Source organism: Teleopsis dalmanni, chromosome 2, assembly GCF_002237135.1.
Source record: "Teleopsis dalmanni isolate 2A chromosome 2, ASM223713v2, whole genome shotgun sequence".
Classification (NCBI taxonomy): Eukaryota; Metazoa; Arthropoda; class Insecta; order Diptera; family Diopsidae; genus Teleopsis; species Teleopsis dalmanni.
Genome location: NC_051847.1, coordinates 114,013,726 through 114,030,839, shown reverse-complemented (window position 1 = coordinate 114,030,839; position 17,114 = coordinate 114,013,726). Strand labels below are relative to the sequence as shown.

General features: G+C 27.9%; 3 protein-coding genes across 3 annotated transcripts; 1 reads left to right on the top strand and 2 right to left on the bottom strand.

The window, feature by feature from the left end:
* Positions 1-4,584: 4,584 nt before the first annotated feature.
* LOC119678775 (ubiquitin carboxyl-terminal hydrolase 1) lies at positions 4,585-10,258 on the bottom strand. Its single transcript, XM_038090825.1, has 5 exons — positions 10,176-10,258; positions 8,859-9,515; positions 7,766-8,693; positions 7,148-7,694; positions 4,585-6,146 (listed from the first exon to the last, which is right to left on the bottom strand). Exons 2-5 carry the CDS (start codon positions 9,502-9,504, stop codon positions 5,070-5,072), a joined length of 3,198 nt encoding a protein of 1,065 aa, XP_037946753.1. The 5' UTR covers positions 9,505-9,515; positions 10,176-10,258; the 3' UTR covers positions 4,585-5,069.
* A 2,807-nt stretch (positions 10,259-13,065) lies between these two features.
* LOC119678244 (elongation factor 1-gamma) lies at positions 13,066-14,857 on the top strand. Its single transcript, XM_038089967.1, has 3 exons — positions 13,066-13,176; positions 13,319-13,468; positions 13,527-14,857. The coding sequence occupies exons 1-3, from the start codon at positions 13,165-13,167 to the stop codon at positions 14,646-14,648; spliced, it is 1,284 nt and encodes a 427-aa protein (XP_037945895.1). The 5' UTR covers positions 13,066-13,164; the 3' UTR covers positions 14,649-14,857.
* A 131-nt stretch (positions 14,858-14,988) lies between these two features.
* LOC119678245 (CDGSH iron-sulfur domain-containing protein 2 homolog) lies at positions 14,989-16,050 on the bottom strand. Its single transcript, XM_038089968.1, has 3 exons — positions 15,866-16,050; positions 15,216-15,430; positions 14,989-15,150 (listed from the first exon to the last, which is right to left on the bottom strand). The coding sequence occupies exons 1-3, from the start codon at positions 15,960-15,962 to the stop codon at positions 15,067-15,069; spliced, it is 396 nt and encodes a 131-aa protein (XP_037945896.1). The 5' UTR covers positions 15,963-16,050; the 3' UTR covers positions 14,989-15,066.
* Between the last annotated feature and the right edge of the window lie 1,064 nt (positions 16,051-17,114).

Sequence of the window (17,114 nt, the reverse complement as noted above, 5' to 3'; positions counted from 1 at the left end):
CAAGTTTTTGCCATGCTCAAGTGCATTAGTAATTAATTGCTTGATGTGTACTGACGTATATATGTACTTTTGATTAAGAGTGAAAACTATAAAAAAAATGTCAAATAAGCGTAAAAAAAATATATTATCTTTACAAACTAAAGCAGAGATATTAGTAAAGCTTGATAAGAGCGTCCAAGCGAATTATTTAGCTTTGAAGTACAATGTGACAAAATCTACTATCACTTACAATTAATCCAAAAAAGAGGTCATAATTACTGCTGCTTCTGAATCTTATGAAAAAGGAAGCAATAAATCTTTGCTTGGCGCAGAATATCCACTGATGGAAAAATATCTGTTTAAGTGGCTTTTACATCAGCGTAAAAACCTTTAAGTGTACACTTAATGGACCAAAGTTAAAGACGAAGGTTAAAGCTATTTGCTGAAATATGTCCTGATAACAATACATCAGCGTTCAAAGCAAATGATGGATGGCTCACAAAGTTTAAAAAGCGATTTGGTATTCGTTATTTAAAAATTTGTGCCGAAATACTTCCAGCGTTGTTGAAGCTATAACTACATTTATACACAAATTTCGGACAGAAGTCGCAAAGTTGGAACTCAAAGAGTCACAAATATATAATAATGTCGATAAAAGCTGATTATTTTTTCAGTTGCATTCCAGAAAAAACATTTGTTGTTGCTTATAAAAAGAGCGCCCCTGGATTTAAAGTACGAAAAGAACGCCTTTAATTTTACTTGGCGCAAATACTGATGGCTGACACCATTAGTTAGTACCATAAGGGATTGGAAAAGTAAACAAACCAAGATGTATCAATGGATTTAATAACCCACTTCATTACAACTTTTCGAAAAATGCGTGGATGACACTGCGAATTTTTCATGAGTGGTTTTACAAGATATTTATTAAATAAGTAAATTTTGTTTTTAAATTTATCATTAAAAAAAATATTTTTGTTAAACAGGTTACTCGATTTTCATTAGAAAATAAATTGCCTAGGTAGGCTCTTCTACTTATTGACAACTGTTCTGGTCATGCACCGATAAAAAAACTGCAAACTGATGATGGAAACATTGTTGCATATTTCTTCCCACCAAATGTAACAGCAGCTGTGCAACCAATGGACCAAAATCCTATAAGCTTGACAAATCTCAATTATAAAAATAAGCTTCTTGTCGAATTAATTGCTGAAGGTGCTGAAGGTGGTGAAGTGAACAATTTTTTAAAATATTATTCCATCCGAAATGCAATAATTTATCTGAAACAGACTTGGAATAAGATGCCACTAAAAGTATTAACAAATTCTTGGTCCAAGTTATTATATTGGGACTCTGATCATTACGACAGCGATGATGATATGCCACTTGCGCATAATCCCCCACCAAATGTGTCTCATTCTCAAGCGATTGAAAGCGTCAATATTTTAATAAATTGATGCAAAGGAATGACTCATTTCTTACTAACCACATGACTAATCTTTTAACGCTCCGTAACGATATCATTATAAAAAATGAGACTAAACCTAAAAAACGAACAAACATTACCGATTACTTCAAACAATAATGCATAATAAAAATTGATTTCAACTGTAAAGTAAAGTTTTTATGTAGAGTTTTAATTTTTTAATAGTTTTTTTATAGGAATTCAAAAAGTCCAGAAATTAGAACTTTTCGCAAATTTGAACTACCCAAAAAACCAAGTGGTTATTATTTGCGAGATTCCACTGTATGTATTAAAATATATCTACATATAAAAATATTTGTCTTGTTTTTTATTTGGAAAGTATAGATATCATAAAAAACAAAACCGTATAATTCGAATTTTTTGCCTTAACCTGCTTAATTCAAAAAGACTAATAAATTAAGGCTTCCATTATTCGAATGATTTTGGTCTTCCCTTGAGATTTGATTTTTTTTTTAATTTTTTTAACATAGCACTGGGATGTCCATCTGTGTGGCATACAAATAGATATTGTTTGGACAGCAATTTGTTATACTCTTTTCCAAAAATTATTTTAGATTCCGCATGCGACATGCGATGACAACCGGTTGTAATTCACAAAGCTGTGTTCTGACACGTTTGGATGTATTTCTATTGTATCTTGCATAGTTGTGGGATCCACACTATTGCTGCATAGGCCGTAATAGTGCGATCTATTGCTTTATATAAGTCCAGTATTTTATTTATTTTTACCACATTAACAAGCTGCGAGAGCTTTCAAGATATATTATTTGATTTCAATTAACTGAAAATCGCAGTTGCATGTGAAGTAAAGGTCAACATACTGTCCAGTAGGATACCCAAGTTTTTGTGTTTAGAGGTGGTGGTGGTGGTCCCGAATTCAGGAATTTTGATGGGCAAAGTCAAGGATACCTATTTAGTCCTGAAACTAAAGAATGTGGCAAAAGGTTGAATTGAAAGATTGCATAGGATCGGCGAAAGAACACAGTTCGGATGAACACTTTATTTCAGCTTCTTTTCCTGACATTTTACCTCTAAGATGAACGAAGAATGATACACCTATATCAGAGTTACAGATTCGTCATTTTGTTCAATCAGCGATAGGTGTCAAACGCATTTTCTAGATTAAAGCCTACTAACATCGTGGGTTCGCAAGGGTGACTTTGGTTAAGAAAATTCGATATTTAAATTGTGACGGCGGAGGTGATGCTGTTACGCTTACTAAACTCATGTTGATTGGAGGCGAGGTGGATATACGGTTATAGCTTTTATTAATGGCTGGGTCTAACATATGTTCCATATACACGTTTGTTTTAACATTTCTCGTATATATATGTTTACAAAAACTTCATATGATCTTGTTGTTGTTCAAAAGGAAATGTGAGGTGCATTTGATAGACGAGTTGTTTCGTTGATGGTTGAAGATTCGTTATAAAATATACCTATGTATATTCTATAACTATAAAAACAGTAACAACAGTTTGCACTGACATAATAAAAAAAATCACAACCAGAGATAAATACATCTAAAGCATTCTAATAACTTATGATACATATAGACATATATGTTATAGAAGTACAGTTTCGGTATTCTTATAATATTCATCAATATAATACAAACACATAAACAATAATACTATATGTACATAATATATATTTTATCAGTTAATATTTGAAATAAAATAAAATCGTATTTTTAAGCATAAAATAAAAATACTTATACTCGTACAGCTGTCAAATAAATACATTTTATTATTATATTTTTAATAAATAAGAGTATATTTAGGCATGAGTGTCAATTATTATTGTTCCTTAATAATTTACTTAAATTAAATATTAATTATATAACAACAACAGAACTCTGATAATTTGTTTTATACATTATCTTGTCTGATTATATACATATAGAACTTAAAAAATAGATTGATACAATTTTACAAAATTACTTGCAGCTTAATTTTAATATCAATTACAAATAATAAAATTAATATATATTAATATCACTAATTGTGTTAAAAAATAAATTTTAGTTTTCAATAATTAAAAGTAAAATAAGACTGTTTAATGGTTTCACGTATATAATTCATATTTGAAATATTGAACCAATACATATTCACTTGTTTTGACGTATACTAAGTATTAATATATTTTATTACAATTGTGGATTTATTAGAAACATTTAAACATATTTCTTTATAATGAATAGTTAATATATTTCTGAATATTTTAATCGTAACTGTATTTTTTTTGTATTATTGTATTTTATAATAATTCATAACAACTACTTAACATATTATTTTGTTATTTTTGTTATTTTTGTTCTTTTCTGACATATTTTTAAATATCCTTATGTATTGTTATAACAAGATGAAAAACTATATTAAAAAGCAGCAGTGAAACAGTCAAAATTCTCATATTAGTCATATCATCCAATGGTTCAATGACTGCACAGTGCAACAATACAGAGAAAAAAGTATTTCATTTTTATAATTTCGGAAATGGATTACACTCTCTTTTTTTGATTGGTCACACTAATATACCATATTTTAACTTCAATTTTGAGATATTTGGCGTTAATAATATCTTAACAACGTCATTCATTTATGTATTATTTATATATACATAATAATATATATATAAATTTATTTTATTTTGAAAAGAGTTAAGTATTAACTAAATCTAGATTAATCTTCGAAATACAAATGCACCTCTCTTCACAAGACAAACATTGCTATATGTATAATTATATTTTTAACATTTGACAATTTTTTAAAAATAAATAATACTGGCTTAAATGCTAAATTGCTATTAAGCTTTTTATTTTCGACCACAATAAACATGCGTTTTATTCAAACACTGAAATGTAAGCTCCTTTTAAGTAAAAAAATATATTCCAAAGAATCTTTCATTCAAAAACTCTACATGAGTTTAAACACTTATTCAAATTCAATATAAGTTCATTTTGAATTAACATATTAAATTTTACACAGATTTTAATCTAAAATTATACAATAAAGCAAAAATCAAACTATATAACCATTGTAAATATAAAATATATAAAATATATTTTTTTAACTTTACTTATACATTTCTATGTAAATTAAAATACTTTTTTTTTTAATTTAAGTCCACGTAAATTTCTTTAAATATATTTAAATCGCATTAAAATGCCGGAAGGCAGCCAGTATTTATAGTTTCTAAATCCCATGTTTTCCTTTTTTAAATCTACTTTTTTAAACTAATTTTTTTATATTATCATTTAAGGTTTTACACATATTACACTTATAGCTCACGTATATTTTATAGTTCAGACATTAAATAATATATTTAATAGAAATATAATCAGTCATTTGGTTATGATACTATCAACAATTAGAAATATTTGCTTCAAAAAGGCTAACAAAATATGTAAATACTGCTTTTATTCAAAGAGCAAAAGTCTAGCGCAAAGTAATGTAAAAAATATTGAATAATATATAGTCCTAAAGTGCTATATATTTTAATGTGACAAGCATATAAATTTTAACTGCTTTTTGTCATCATTTATTTTAATATTTAAATAGCTTACATTCTATAAAAACCTAGAATTTCTAAATTATAACATTTTTTATACTTTTTGTAATCCATATGATGCTAGACTCTCATTGGACCAAGTAGGTTTAGACGATGTTATTTGTTTGGAAGTTTGATTTGTAGCTTGCTGCAGATCAAAGCGGGCATAAAATAATAAATAGGGAGTTATTGTTATTTTACGCGTTGGCGATAATAAATCTTCAAATTCTTTTTGAGTCATTGCTTTTATTTTATCATCATCGCACATATACCAAATAGGTTCAGAACCACTGTTTCCGGTTGAGGTATGATTTGGTTTGTACGGATTTCTTATACCTGCGCGTCCAGTACTACCATAACTAGTTGGCATATTGTTATAATTTGTATTGTTAATATTTCCGCTATAATTGAAACCATTCTGTAAAGATTCTTCACTAAGGTCCTCTGTGTTGTTATATTGAAATGCACAAGTACGTGTAGCGCAGCAATTTAAACTGTTACAAGTTGTACTTAAATTGGTTTTACTTATTCCATTTGTAATACTTTTGTTTGCCGAATTTGAGTTTTTAATACTTTTGCTCATATCTCCACTGCTAGAAGCTTTACTCCAAATCATTTTCTTTATGAGTTTACTACCTGATGACGCTATCGCAGACGCTGCAGCACTTGCACTCGAACTTTGACTACCTTGTGTTCGTTCATTACTATTCACTTGTGTAAAAACATTACTATTCGTATTGTTCGTATGTTGATTAGCTGTTTGATTGTTACGTCGATCTTTAGGACAATTAATATATTCATTTGCCCAATCAAGTGAGCATGTATAAGCAATATAATGCCCAACTGACATCGTTGCGCCTACATGTGTTATAACACTGTACAATTTATATATATGTAATTTATTTGCATCGCTTAATTCACAGCATTTCGCGCAAAAACATTGTAATGTAAATGATGTTGGAATGTAGCTATTTATTTTCTCCATGCCACCAGAAAAACGACTCAACTGTATAACAAGCAGCCGCGGTAAAACTTCATAAGATATAGATCGTATTGCTTCAGTATACCCCGTACATTTTTCACATCTATACTTGTTCTCACCACGAAAATATTCTCGTGTTACACAGGAGTTCTAAAAAAAAAATAAATAAGTAAATTATTACAGCTAGAAACATTAGATGAAACATGATTTAATTTTACGAAGTAGAGTTTCTTACCCATAAAATAATATCACATTTGAGAAAGCTTTGAGTAATGTAAAACTATTACAAATTTTTTCAATCAGCTTTAAGAAAATCTTGAGAAACTCAGTATACTTAAAAAAGATTACAATCTACTTAGAATACAATTAAATCAAAAAGTAAAAAAAAATAAAAGTATTTTAATTGTATGTATTAATGTATTAGTTAAATTAAACATACATCCAATAAATGCAACAATTAATTTTCAAGTTGAAATTAATTGCCAACTTACATTACTCTTAAATAAAATGTGCACGGTAATTAGTTTATATTTATGTTCAAAAACTGATAATTAATTGGTACATCACACGGAATAACTGTCACTCCAAATGTGACATTTTTAAATAGCAAACAGCATTTTGCCGTAATACGATAAAATGTTTTACATTGTCGCAAAATTGGACTCAGAATATTATCCTATTCTCAAACGAAACGTTGCTTTAGCTAACGTGAAATTCTCAGCAGAGATCTCAACTCACGTGACCTCACGTTTTCACGTTCTTGGAAAACAGATCTCAAGTTCAAAGCTGAAGTAGTTTTCAACCAAACTGAAGTCATTTTTAGCTCTTTGGCTTAAGTAGATCCATTATAGATCCAGTATAAATACTAAAATTTGTACTTAATATTACTTTTTAGGACGATCTCAACTACAGAAGTTTTTATATTCTAAAATTTGTGAACTAAATCATTATAGTTTATTTAAGTATTCTAAGCCAAATAAATACTTATTTACCTTTTAAGATAGTTCACTTCGCGTATCCTATACCTATTTCACTACCTATTAACCAATAACCAAATTTAACACTTTGTTTCACTTTTAAAATAGATTTTGCATTTCCTAAATATACAAAATATGCAAAAAATAAAAACCAATATTGATAATAGATTTTACCTGTATAAACGTATTTGATTTTTCCATATAATCTGAACATCCCGATATTGGTACAGGAACTGCAATGTCAATCATTCTCTCCTTTTGTTCTGTTATAGTTTCACAACTTAAGCACTTTGTCGTTGAAACAGTGATTCCTTCAAAATCTTCACTGAAAAAGTCTAAACCTAAATCTTTTATTTTTTTAGTCAGACGTTCTTTATCCTTTAGTGTGGTAGCTATTACAGAATCATCACCATAAAAACTTTTTGATGTAGTAGATGAATTCACTGCATTAGCATTATTATGGTTTGTTTGAGCATTTGTGCTTGCAAGATCTACAGTATTCAGGTAAAATAAACTGTTCGAAATGGAGTTATTTATTCCACTATTGCTTGACTCCTTTAACGGGGATTGCACACGATGATTTTTGGAGTTTTTCGTATCTTCTTTTCGTTTTGTTTTACGCAAAAATGAGTTCTTTGTTGAATTACTGATACCAAGAGATTTTTCAACATTTTTATCTGCCGTATATCCATTATCTAGCTCATCCATATATGATACATAACTATAAAGTAAAATATTTAACATTTATAAAAATTATATTATATACATATGGTATATAAATATTTTTCATACCCATTAGTAATAATATCGGGACACTCTGCGATTGTTTTAATAAGAACTTGGCATGTTTCTCGTATGCTATTTAGAAGACACATCAAAAACTCATGAGCATCCTGTTGTTGATTTCCCTCGAATATTGCACTCACATCCTGTATAGCATGTAATAATGTGTCAGCGTGAAAAGGTTCTGTTGAGTCAGCTATTTCATTATGATGTAAGTTTTGATACAATTCATGTAATTTCTCAGTTAGCAATTGATGACTCGACTTCTGATTACTAGCATTACCAGCATTAGATACATAATTATATTGTTCTAATGAAGCCAAATCTTTATTACTCCAACTTCGTATATGCATAGAACTAATACCGCGTCCCAAAGAAGATGATTTGCAACGTTGTTTTGAATTAAGTTGTATTGTACTCAAATCTGCAATTAAATGGTGCAGGTTGTGTAAAAACTGTGGTGCAAAACGTAATGTATACACAACGGAATTTAAGTAACAAGTATTTCCAATGTTACAAAGTGTTGCCATGCTTTGTAAACTACCAACATTACTTGTAGAACTACTACTCAGAGCTGCAGTTGATGTACTCATGTAATATTGATTATGTGTGGACATTTCCTGTGCATCAATGTCCGTGTGCACAGCAGAGGTAGAACTTCGTGTGGATGTTCCATAGCCATTTGCAACATTTCGGCTATCGTCGTTTGTGTACCGCTGTTCATAGAGTGACATATTGCATGTACGTTTTCTCTTATTTGTACTATCTAAAGTAATATCACTATTTTGTTCAATACCTTTTTTTAATTGAATTCTATTTGATTTAAATTGATAAGTATTACTGCTAGAACATTTACGTTTAATCTTGGGACCTTTTGCTAAACACTCTTCCAGTACTTCTATTTTATTTAGTTGGTTTGAATCAATTTCTGTGAACACTGTAAAACAAAATATTATAAACATTGTAAAAACAATATAGAAATTTAAAACAAAAAAAAAATTAAATAAATAAATATTGCTCTAAATCTATTCATATTTTAAGTTTGTGATAAATTCAATAATAAAAATTATTTTATTAGATGACAACAAAATTTTATACTAACCTGAACAAACGGGCCCATTAAATACATCTGGCACAACAATTTCTTTACGGTTAATTTCAGCAACGTTTTTTCTAGGTCTCAGAGACTTAAGTCTATGATTTGATTTTAATACAGTTTTAGTTATTAGAGGTTTCGGTTTATTTTTGTATTTTAAAGACTTTACAGGAGAAACAGATATTCTATTTTTTTTTAATGTTAAATCATGACTATGGACTTTATCAATTTTAGATTTTGAGTCTACACTAATATTATCTAGCAGCTTATAATTTAAAGAATTTGAGTCCTCGATTGATTGAATCTCTATTGCTTCAGGATCTTTAACAATTACTGTAACAACCGGATAAAAATGAGTAGAAAATATATTAGTTTCAGTATAGTCGTTTTCGACATCCACATTACAAAACCCAACATTGATATTGGGATTTAATGTGTTGAATGCAGTTGCTTTAACTGTTAGTTGCTCTGGATGTTTAGTATGGTATGTTGGCACTTTTTTTATAATATTCCCTTTCCTTCCAGTCAGCACATTTGAGTTTGTTTTTATGCTTAAAGTTTTGTTAAATTTTCGAGTTCTTGTTCGTTCATTTAATAAACCGGGAAGACTTTTTCTATCATTACATAATTGTTTCACATCATTTCTGGGCATTTTTTGAAAACCTTAAATATATAAAAATAAAATCTTAAATTTATTACACATATAACGCAATTCACTTACATTATATCTCAATATTTTTAGACGTTATAAATATAATAAATATTTAAATATTTACATTAAAAAATATCATCAACTTTTACTTTACATACATACCATATCATATTATATAATATTTATTACATAAATAAATTATTTTGATATAAATCATTCCAATTATAACCCAAATAAGGATTTTTGTATTAAATAAAGTAGAGAGTATCTAAACGTCCTAAAATATAGAAAAGATATCATATAGCTCGACTTGTACATTTCTTTCCTAATTATATATTATTTTTAAATTAATAATAATATGAAAGTTAAAATATATTTGGTTAAATACGGTTTAAAAACTATATAAATCATTAATATAAATTATCGATTTATTGTTTATTGAAGATCACGTGTCAATCATAGATATATGTATTTACATATACACCTAGCTAAACTAAATTGTTGCACAGAAAAAAACTATATTATTAAGTAACGTTATTCACGTCAATGTGACCAAATTTAACAGGATTATAAAAAAACGCATCGTGGTAGTAAAGAAAGTTTTGTTCTCTGCGTTTGTAATAATAACGAAATAAATCTATTTAAATAATTAGCATTATTTTATAACTTACATAGTTTCGCAGTTTTTATCGTTGTTTTTATATTTCTATTGTGTTTGAATCGATTTTCTATTTTTCACCCTCTATAGCATGATTTATTTAATGTTACGCTTTCCCTTTTTCATTAATAAATTTTTAGCCATAGTATATCTTACATCTTGTTTTTTTTAACATTTAAACAGTGTGAATTATATATTATAAAATAAAACACTTCATTTTAAAACACAAATACATTTATATTTTTAAATAAGTTTTATCAACTTTAAGATTTTATAACAAAATTATAATTCAGACTCTCACACGTCCAACTGGAATATTTGACAGATTCTGAATTCCAACGTTCCAAGCGAAATTAATTGAAATGTAATGTCAAGCCATTGAAATGGCGTGTAGTTGCTACATCTATGAAACATGCGACAAAACTGCTTGCACTAAAACTACTTAAAATTTACTTATACATATTTTAAAATAATGTGAACCAACACATTCCTTGCAATTAATTTACAGACCAATTAACTTTGTTTTTAATTTAATAAATAATTATTTACAATATTTTAAAATTAACATCTAAACTAGGGATTTGAACCATAAATTTTAATAAACTAAACTATAAGCCTATAGTTTGTCTTTTTATTGAATAAATTCATCAAGTATGGTTTGAAAAGAATGAATAAAATGATTTTAATCATGATAGAAAAACTAATTTGTTGCACACATGCCTAAAAAATATTCTTCGGAACGAAAACCGAAAAAAAAACGATATTCTTGTTAAAGCAAAGCCCCGATCCGAACTGATGTGTTTTTTTAACTGAACCATAACAAAAAACTTCTAAGACAAAGTCCTGAAATAAACAAGCAACTATTGTTAGTAAAAATATGCAATATATTAAATTACGTTCTATTTTTAATAGGAATTGAAGTTAACAATGATTTGCACCGATAATTTTTACTTGACCCTAAATAATAATATATTTTTAATTAATTAACTTGAAAAAACTTATATTCAAATATAATTTCGTTATATAATATAACGTTTATACTCCAAAAATCTTACCAGGAACTACAACCACTGCCAAAGTCTAGTTATTGTATTCTATAAGTTAAAACAATCCCCAAAAAATTGCACATATGTAAATAAACTAGCAACAGCTGATTTCATAGTTCAAATTTAACATCATAGTAAATTAAAATGTCGCATGGAATGTTAATTGACATATTATAAAAATTATTTAGTCCCAGATTTCACATAAGATAAAAATGATGAAGAGTGCCATTTTCAATTATTCAAATTCTGAAACCTTCTGATGTATAGATTTAGCCTCAGTAAAATTTTTGTTTTTATTGCAAAATATGATTAATATTTTACTATTTCATATGTCTCTATAATTTATTTTAATTAAGTGTATCCTTTTTATAAGTAATGTATGAATTGAATAAAATAAGCAAATTACTTAAAACGAGAATTGTAACAATTTATGATTTTTAACGTTATAGAGTTATTATCAGGCTTTAATTGTGTTAAATACATTGATGGCGATTTTAAGGTCTCGCATATGTGATAAAAAACGCATTCTGACCTATATTCGTGTAGCGAGACATTCGCATCACTGTTGCAGTCTGTTCAGTGTTATGTTTTGGTAAATATCAAATCTTGCATATGTGCACATAACGCGAACATATTATATTTTATATAAAACTAAATAGTTAATATAAAATTAATAATTAAAATGAATACAGAATTAAATGAAATGGTAAAAATGTTAAAAATTTCAAAATAAAACACTAGAATTTTACTTTTTTCTTTTTTTTTTGAAATTTTAATTTTTGTTTACATGTAATTATGATGTATGATTGCAAATATTAGTTGAAATTTCCAATGAAAGTCCACAATAGTTCTCTTATTTTACTGGTAACACTATTTTCTTTGCTGGCCGAAGTGTGTGTCCAGTATACAACTACTGGCCTAGATCGAGAAAATAGTGTGGTTGTTTTGCATACATTTTGATCAGTATAGGCCAGCAACGTCCTATTTTTTCGCATACTTGCTAACCACCGAAAACGTCTAATGTGTATGAACTGTATAAATATATAATAGAAATAGAATTAAGTAGGGTAAGTCATATATAGTCTTAGTCTTAATTTGTTTTCGGTTTTATAAACGTATAAAATATCAAATTATTTGAAAATTAAATTTATTATTTTTTAGTAGAATTAAAAAAAAAAAATAAGAGAGTAATTTCGTAATAATTTCACGGAGAAAACAATTACAGCTTGAAATTGTACATTGTATATATTTATAATGTTTATTGTATGTTATAAATTGTTTTTAATATCCAATTAATTATGTTACTCTAGGAAATCAAACATTTACCTAAATAAATACTAAAGTAATTACTTTAGAAATTTTCGTATTAATTTTTTCATTATCTTTATATGAAAACTTAATAATTTAAATTAAATAAAAATAAAACAGTATCAATTTAAAATAAAACTATTATCTTTAACTTGGTTCTTTTTTACTTTAATAAAATTACGTCTATAATTTTAAACAAAAATATTTTATATATAATTTTAATAATTTATTGTTATAATGATTAACATTTTTCAAAAATAATTTTATTTTTGAAACGAGCTAATTGGTCAATTGTTAAATAAAACATATTTTTAAACAAAATTTGATTTTTAAAAGTTTTTTATTTACACCAATATTTGAATTATATTCTATAATTATCTTTAGGATACAGAAGTAAAAACTAAATTTTTTTAAAAAAGAGTATTATTTAACAATTGACCAATTGATCAATTTTGGAAACAAAATTATTATATAATTTTAGAAACATTATATATATATAAATCAGGTGTAATTATACGAGTATTCTTATGAAATAAAATGATTGATCGGAATTAACAACACTGTTTTTCAAATAAAACAAAAAAGACATTTGCGAAAATTTCTTTATTCAACGTCTGTCAAGTCTCGTTCTCTCCGGCAAAAACAACCATGGCGACAGGAGTAAGTAAAATTTTGGAGTAGATGTAATTTAAAAAAATCTGCAACATCTTACATATTAATTTGTTGAAATAATAAAAGAATTGCCATATATTATACTGCGATTAAACTCGATAATAAATTTATTCTTTTTATTGTAAAATAGACACTTTATACCTACCCTGAAAATTTCCGTGCATATAAAGCACTAATAGCCGCTCAATACTCAGGAGCCCAGGTTAAAGTAGCTGAGAATTTCGTATTTGGGGAAACTAATAAGACTTCAGACTTTCTTAAGAAATTTCCAAGCGGCAAAGTAAGTTTATTGGTACAAGCATGCTTTTTTCAGTGACATCATCTTTATTTTCCGCTAGGTTCCAGCTTTCGAAACTGCAAACGGCAATTACCTTTCCGAATCAAATGCAATTGCTTTCTTCTTAGCTAATGAACAATTGCGTGGTGGGAACTGTCCTTTTGCACAAGCTAAAGTTCAGCAATGGCTTTCGTATGCAGATAATGAAATTGTTCCAGCCTCATGTTCATGGGTTTTCCCGTTGTTGGGAATTATGCCGCAACAGAAGAACAGTACCGCAAAACAAGACGTAACTGCTGTACTTGATCTGTTAAATAATAAATTGGTTGAGTCAACATATTTGGTTGGAGAACGTATCACTTTAGCTGATATAGTAGTTTTTACATCTCTCTTACACGTTTACCAATATGTTCTTGAACCGAGTGTAAGGAGTGGATTTGGCAACGTGAATCGTTGGTTTATTACAATACTTAATCAACCACAAGTTAAGCAGGTTATTAAGAATTATGTATTATGTGAGAAAGCTATTGTGTTTGATCCAAAAAAATATGCTGAATTCCAAGCTAAGACTAGTGGCAAACCACAAGTGAACAAACAGGAAAAAACTGAAAAACCTGTTCCTAAAAAAACAGAAAAAGTTAAGGCAGCACCTGTTGAAGAAATGGATATTGCAGATGAAGCTCTTGCGGCCGAACCAAAATCCAAGGATCCCTTTGATGCGATGCCCAAAGGCACATTCAATTTTGATGAATTTAAACGGTGTTATTCTAATGAAGATGAATCTGTTTCCGTTCCATTCTTCTGGGAAAAGTTCGATCCAGAAAATTACTCAATTTGGTTCGGTGAATATAAATATAATGATGAACTCACTAAAACTTTTATGTCTTGCAATCTTATAACTGGAATGTTCCAACGTCTTGATAAAATGCGCAAACAAGCATTCGCATCCGTTTGCTTATTTGGTGATGACAATAACAGTACTATTTCTGGAGTGTGGGTATGGCGCGGACACGATTTAGCATTTACACTTTCTTCTGATTGGCAAATTGATTATGATTGTTATTCATGGAAAAAACTTGATGCCAAATCTGAGGAAACAAAGAATTTGGTGACACAATATTTTTCTTGGACCGGCGCTGATAAAGGTGGTCGCAAATTCAACCAAGGCAAAATCTTCAAATAAATAGATCTATTTCATATAAATGGCAATAACAAGTGTCTTTGCAATCCAAACCCATACATTCAAGTTAATATGCCTTTTTGTACGAACAGTTCCATTAAAAATTGAACTTCTATTTATTTTATATTATATTTGGGAACATTGCCAGCAATGTAATTTGCTCAGCGTTTTTTTTTTTTTCATAAAATAAAAACCATTAAAAAAACAGCAGATGTTACAACAGTTTTTATATATTTATATTCATATTTATTTTTAGTGTTTTAATAACAGAATAAATATTAATATTATAACTTGGATAAGATCTAATTCAATATGTTTTTAGTTTTAAATGAAAAATACAAAATTATCTTGCAGATTTTTATAACTCAATTCTTTATTGAAAAGTTTTGATATATATGTATCAAATGCAACTTTAGTGAATCTATTTTGCTTTGATCACCAGCGGACCAACGTTATCTCCTGTTACATTATTATGTTTAGTATGACTTCCGTCGCAGTAAGGCCACTAAAAATATAAAATATAAAATATTTGTTAATGGTAGATCCTTCAGTATGCTATACTAAAAATACATTATTGGTTTTCCAACAGCGACAGAAGGCAGCCTTTTCTGCTATATTTTCTATATCAATCATGTCCACAACTTTAGCCTCATGTTTTCTAACCTTCTGATTACAGCGACCACTTTCACCACATTTCCTCGCTGCGGGACAAAATGCTAAATAAGAAATGTAACCTACTCCGGCAAGAACAGCTGTAGGTGGTATTAAAGTAACCCAATCCCTGACTAAAAAATAAAAAAATTTCTATTTATTAATATTTCATGATCTTTTATAATTAGTAAAATTATATAAAAATTTATGTTAGATTTTATTTAGATTTTATTATCTATAAATGCAATCATATACCGACAACACTTGCCCGATATCAGACCACACATATTTTTTGCGAAGCTAAAAAAACAAAAACAAAAAACTTGCAGCTACAAGAACAACTAGTTTTGTTTTCACTTTATTTTTTGTACTTTGATAGCCAGTGCATGTTTTGTTGCATAATAAGTGCAGACAAATGTTGTTAAGGTATATTAAACTAATTTATATTAAATAATTTTGAATAATTTGTTAATTTACAATTGAACTAAATTCTATAATTTTTCAAAAGGAATGTGTAGTAATAATTTTAAATCTATTTTAATTAAATGTGTATAAAGAGACCAACTTACATGATAATTTAAACCATCCGGTAAAAGAGTCTGGTATTGGCAAATTTGATAAGTAATTAGGTATTGTTGATTTAACAAGACTCGAAACCCCTTGCATTTTCTATTTTTTATATTTACAATACGTATAAAATGCCGTAGAAACTAGCACTATTAGTATTTTATTTTATTTTATTATTCCTACATTCTCATGTTTGACACATCAGTAGAAAGTTTTGGATGCGTTCACAATACTTTTTTAAAAGTTTTTATAAACAATGTCTCAACTTCACAAATACTGAAAAGCGACACGGTTTTCAAGATAATAATAATCATAGACATTGCAATTTAATGAATAATTTTCAACTATTCCAACTATATCGACTATTTTTCTGCTAAGATATATGCTGACACAGTTTCAATTTAAAAATATTAGATTGAACGGCAAACCGCTTAATGCTTTTTTATACAAAAACTAACAGATTGTTTTCAAATTGTGGTGCAAATCAAGAAAAAATTGTTTTCTTCAATGTTTTATTTCTTAAATAGAAATTAATTTCTTAATAAAAATAAACAATAATTGTGAGAATCTTAAAAAACGTACATGTATGCTAGGTATTGGGTTAGTAGGGTACTCATGTTTATCAATGATTTTCTTTTAAAGCGGTTTAGTGCAGTTGCAGAAAATAAATGTCGAAGATGAGGATTTGAATGCAACTTAAGTCTCTCTAGGAATTTTGGTGTATATTGGCGAATTACTTCTTTAATAGTTAATAGATTTATTATAGATCTTTTTATAGTTTTTTGTAGGTTGTCGGAGAATTTTATTTTGTATTTTCTGAATTTATTCTATATTTCTATTACACGCTGAACAACACAGTTCTATATCATAGCTCTAAATTGGCTTTAATATTGATTTGTAAATAAACAATTTATTATCGACACAGTTAAGCGTTGTGATTTAGTTACTAGAAAAATTCTATATATTTAAGATTTAATTGGCATCTTTTGGCTTCAATATGACTTGTCCACGTGAGCCTTCTATCTACATGTATTCCCAGTTATTTCACGAAAAGTGATTAAGCAACATCCACATTATTGGTTTTAATTACAGGGAATTACTTCCTGTAAGTGACTTCCTGGAAAGTGATTAAGCAACATCCACATTATTGGTTTTAATTACAGGGAATTACTTCCCTGTAATTAAGTTACTTGAACGCATTTAGTTTCATTAAACTTGATTCTTCATTTAGCAAGCCACTTTTCAATCATA

What these genes read in the sequence shown, in the direction of transcription:
- LOC119678775 (XM_038090825.1), bottom strand. Translation starts at nt 9,504, where the DNA reads ATGCCCAGAAATGATGTGAAACAATTATGTAATGATAGAAAAAGTCTT. An exon ending in TAATGGGCCCGTTTGTTCAG is followed by an intron (nt 8,694 to 8,858) that starts GTTAGTATAAAA and finishes TTTGTTTTACAG; the next exon opens with TGTTCACAGAAATTGATTCA. An exon ending in AATCAAATACGTTTATACAG is followed by an intron (nt 6,147 to 7,147) that starts GTAAAATCTATT and finishes TTTTTTTTTTAG; the next exon opens with AACTCCTGTGTAACACGAGA.
- LOC119678244 (XM_038089967.1), top strand. An exon ending in AGAAATTTCCAAGCGGCAAA is followed by an intron (nt 13,469 to 13,526) that starts GTAAGTTTATTG and finishes ATTTTCCGCTAG; the next exon opens with GTTCCAGCTTTCGAAACTGC.
- LOC119678245 (XM_038089968.1), bottom strand. Translation starts at nt 15,962, where the DNA reads ATGCAAGGGGTTTCGAGTCTTGTTAAATCAACAATACCTAATTACTTA. An exon ending in CGGATGGTTTAAATTATCAT is followed by an intron (nt 15,431 to 15,865) that starts GTAAGTTGGTCT and finishes TTTATTTTTTAG; the next exon opens with TCAGGGATTGGGTTACTTTA. An exon ending in GCTGTTGGAAAACCAATAAT is followed by an intron (nt 15,151 to 15,215) that starts GTATTTTTAGTA and finishes TTATATTTTTAG; the next exon opens with TGGCCTTACTGCGACGGAAG.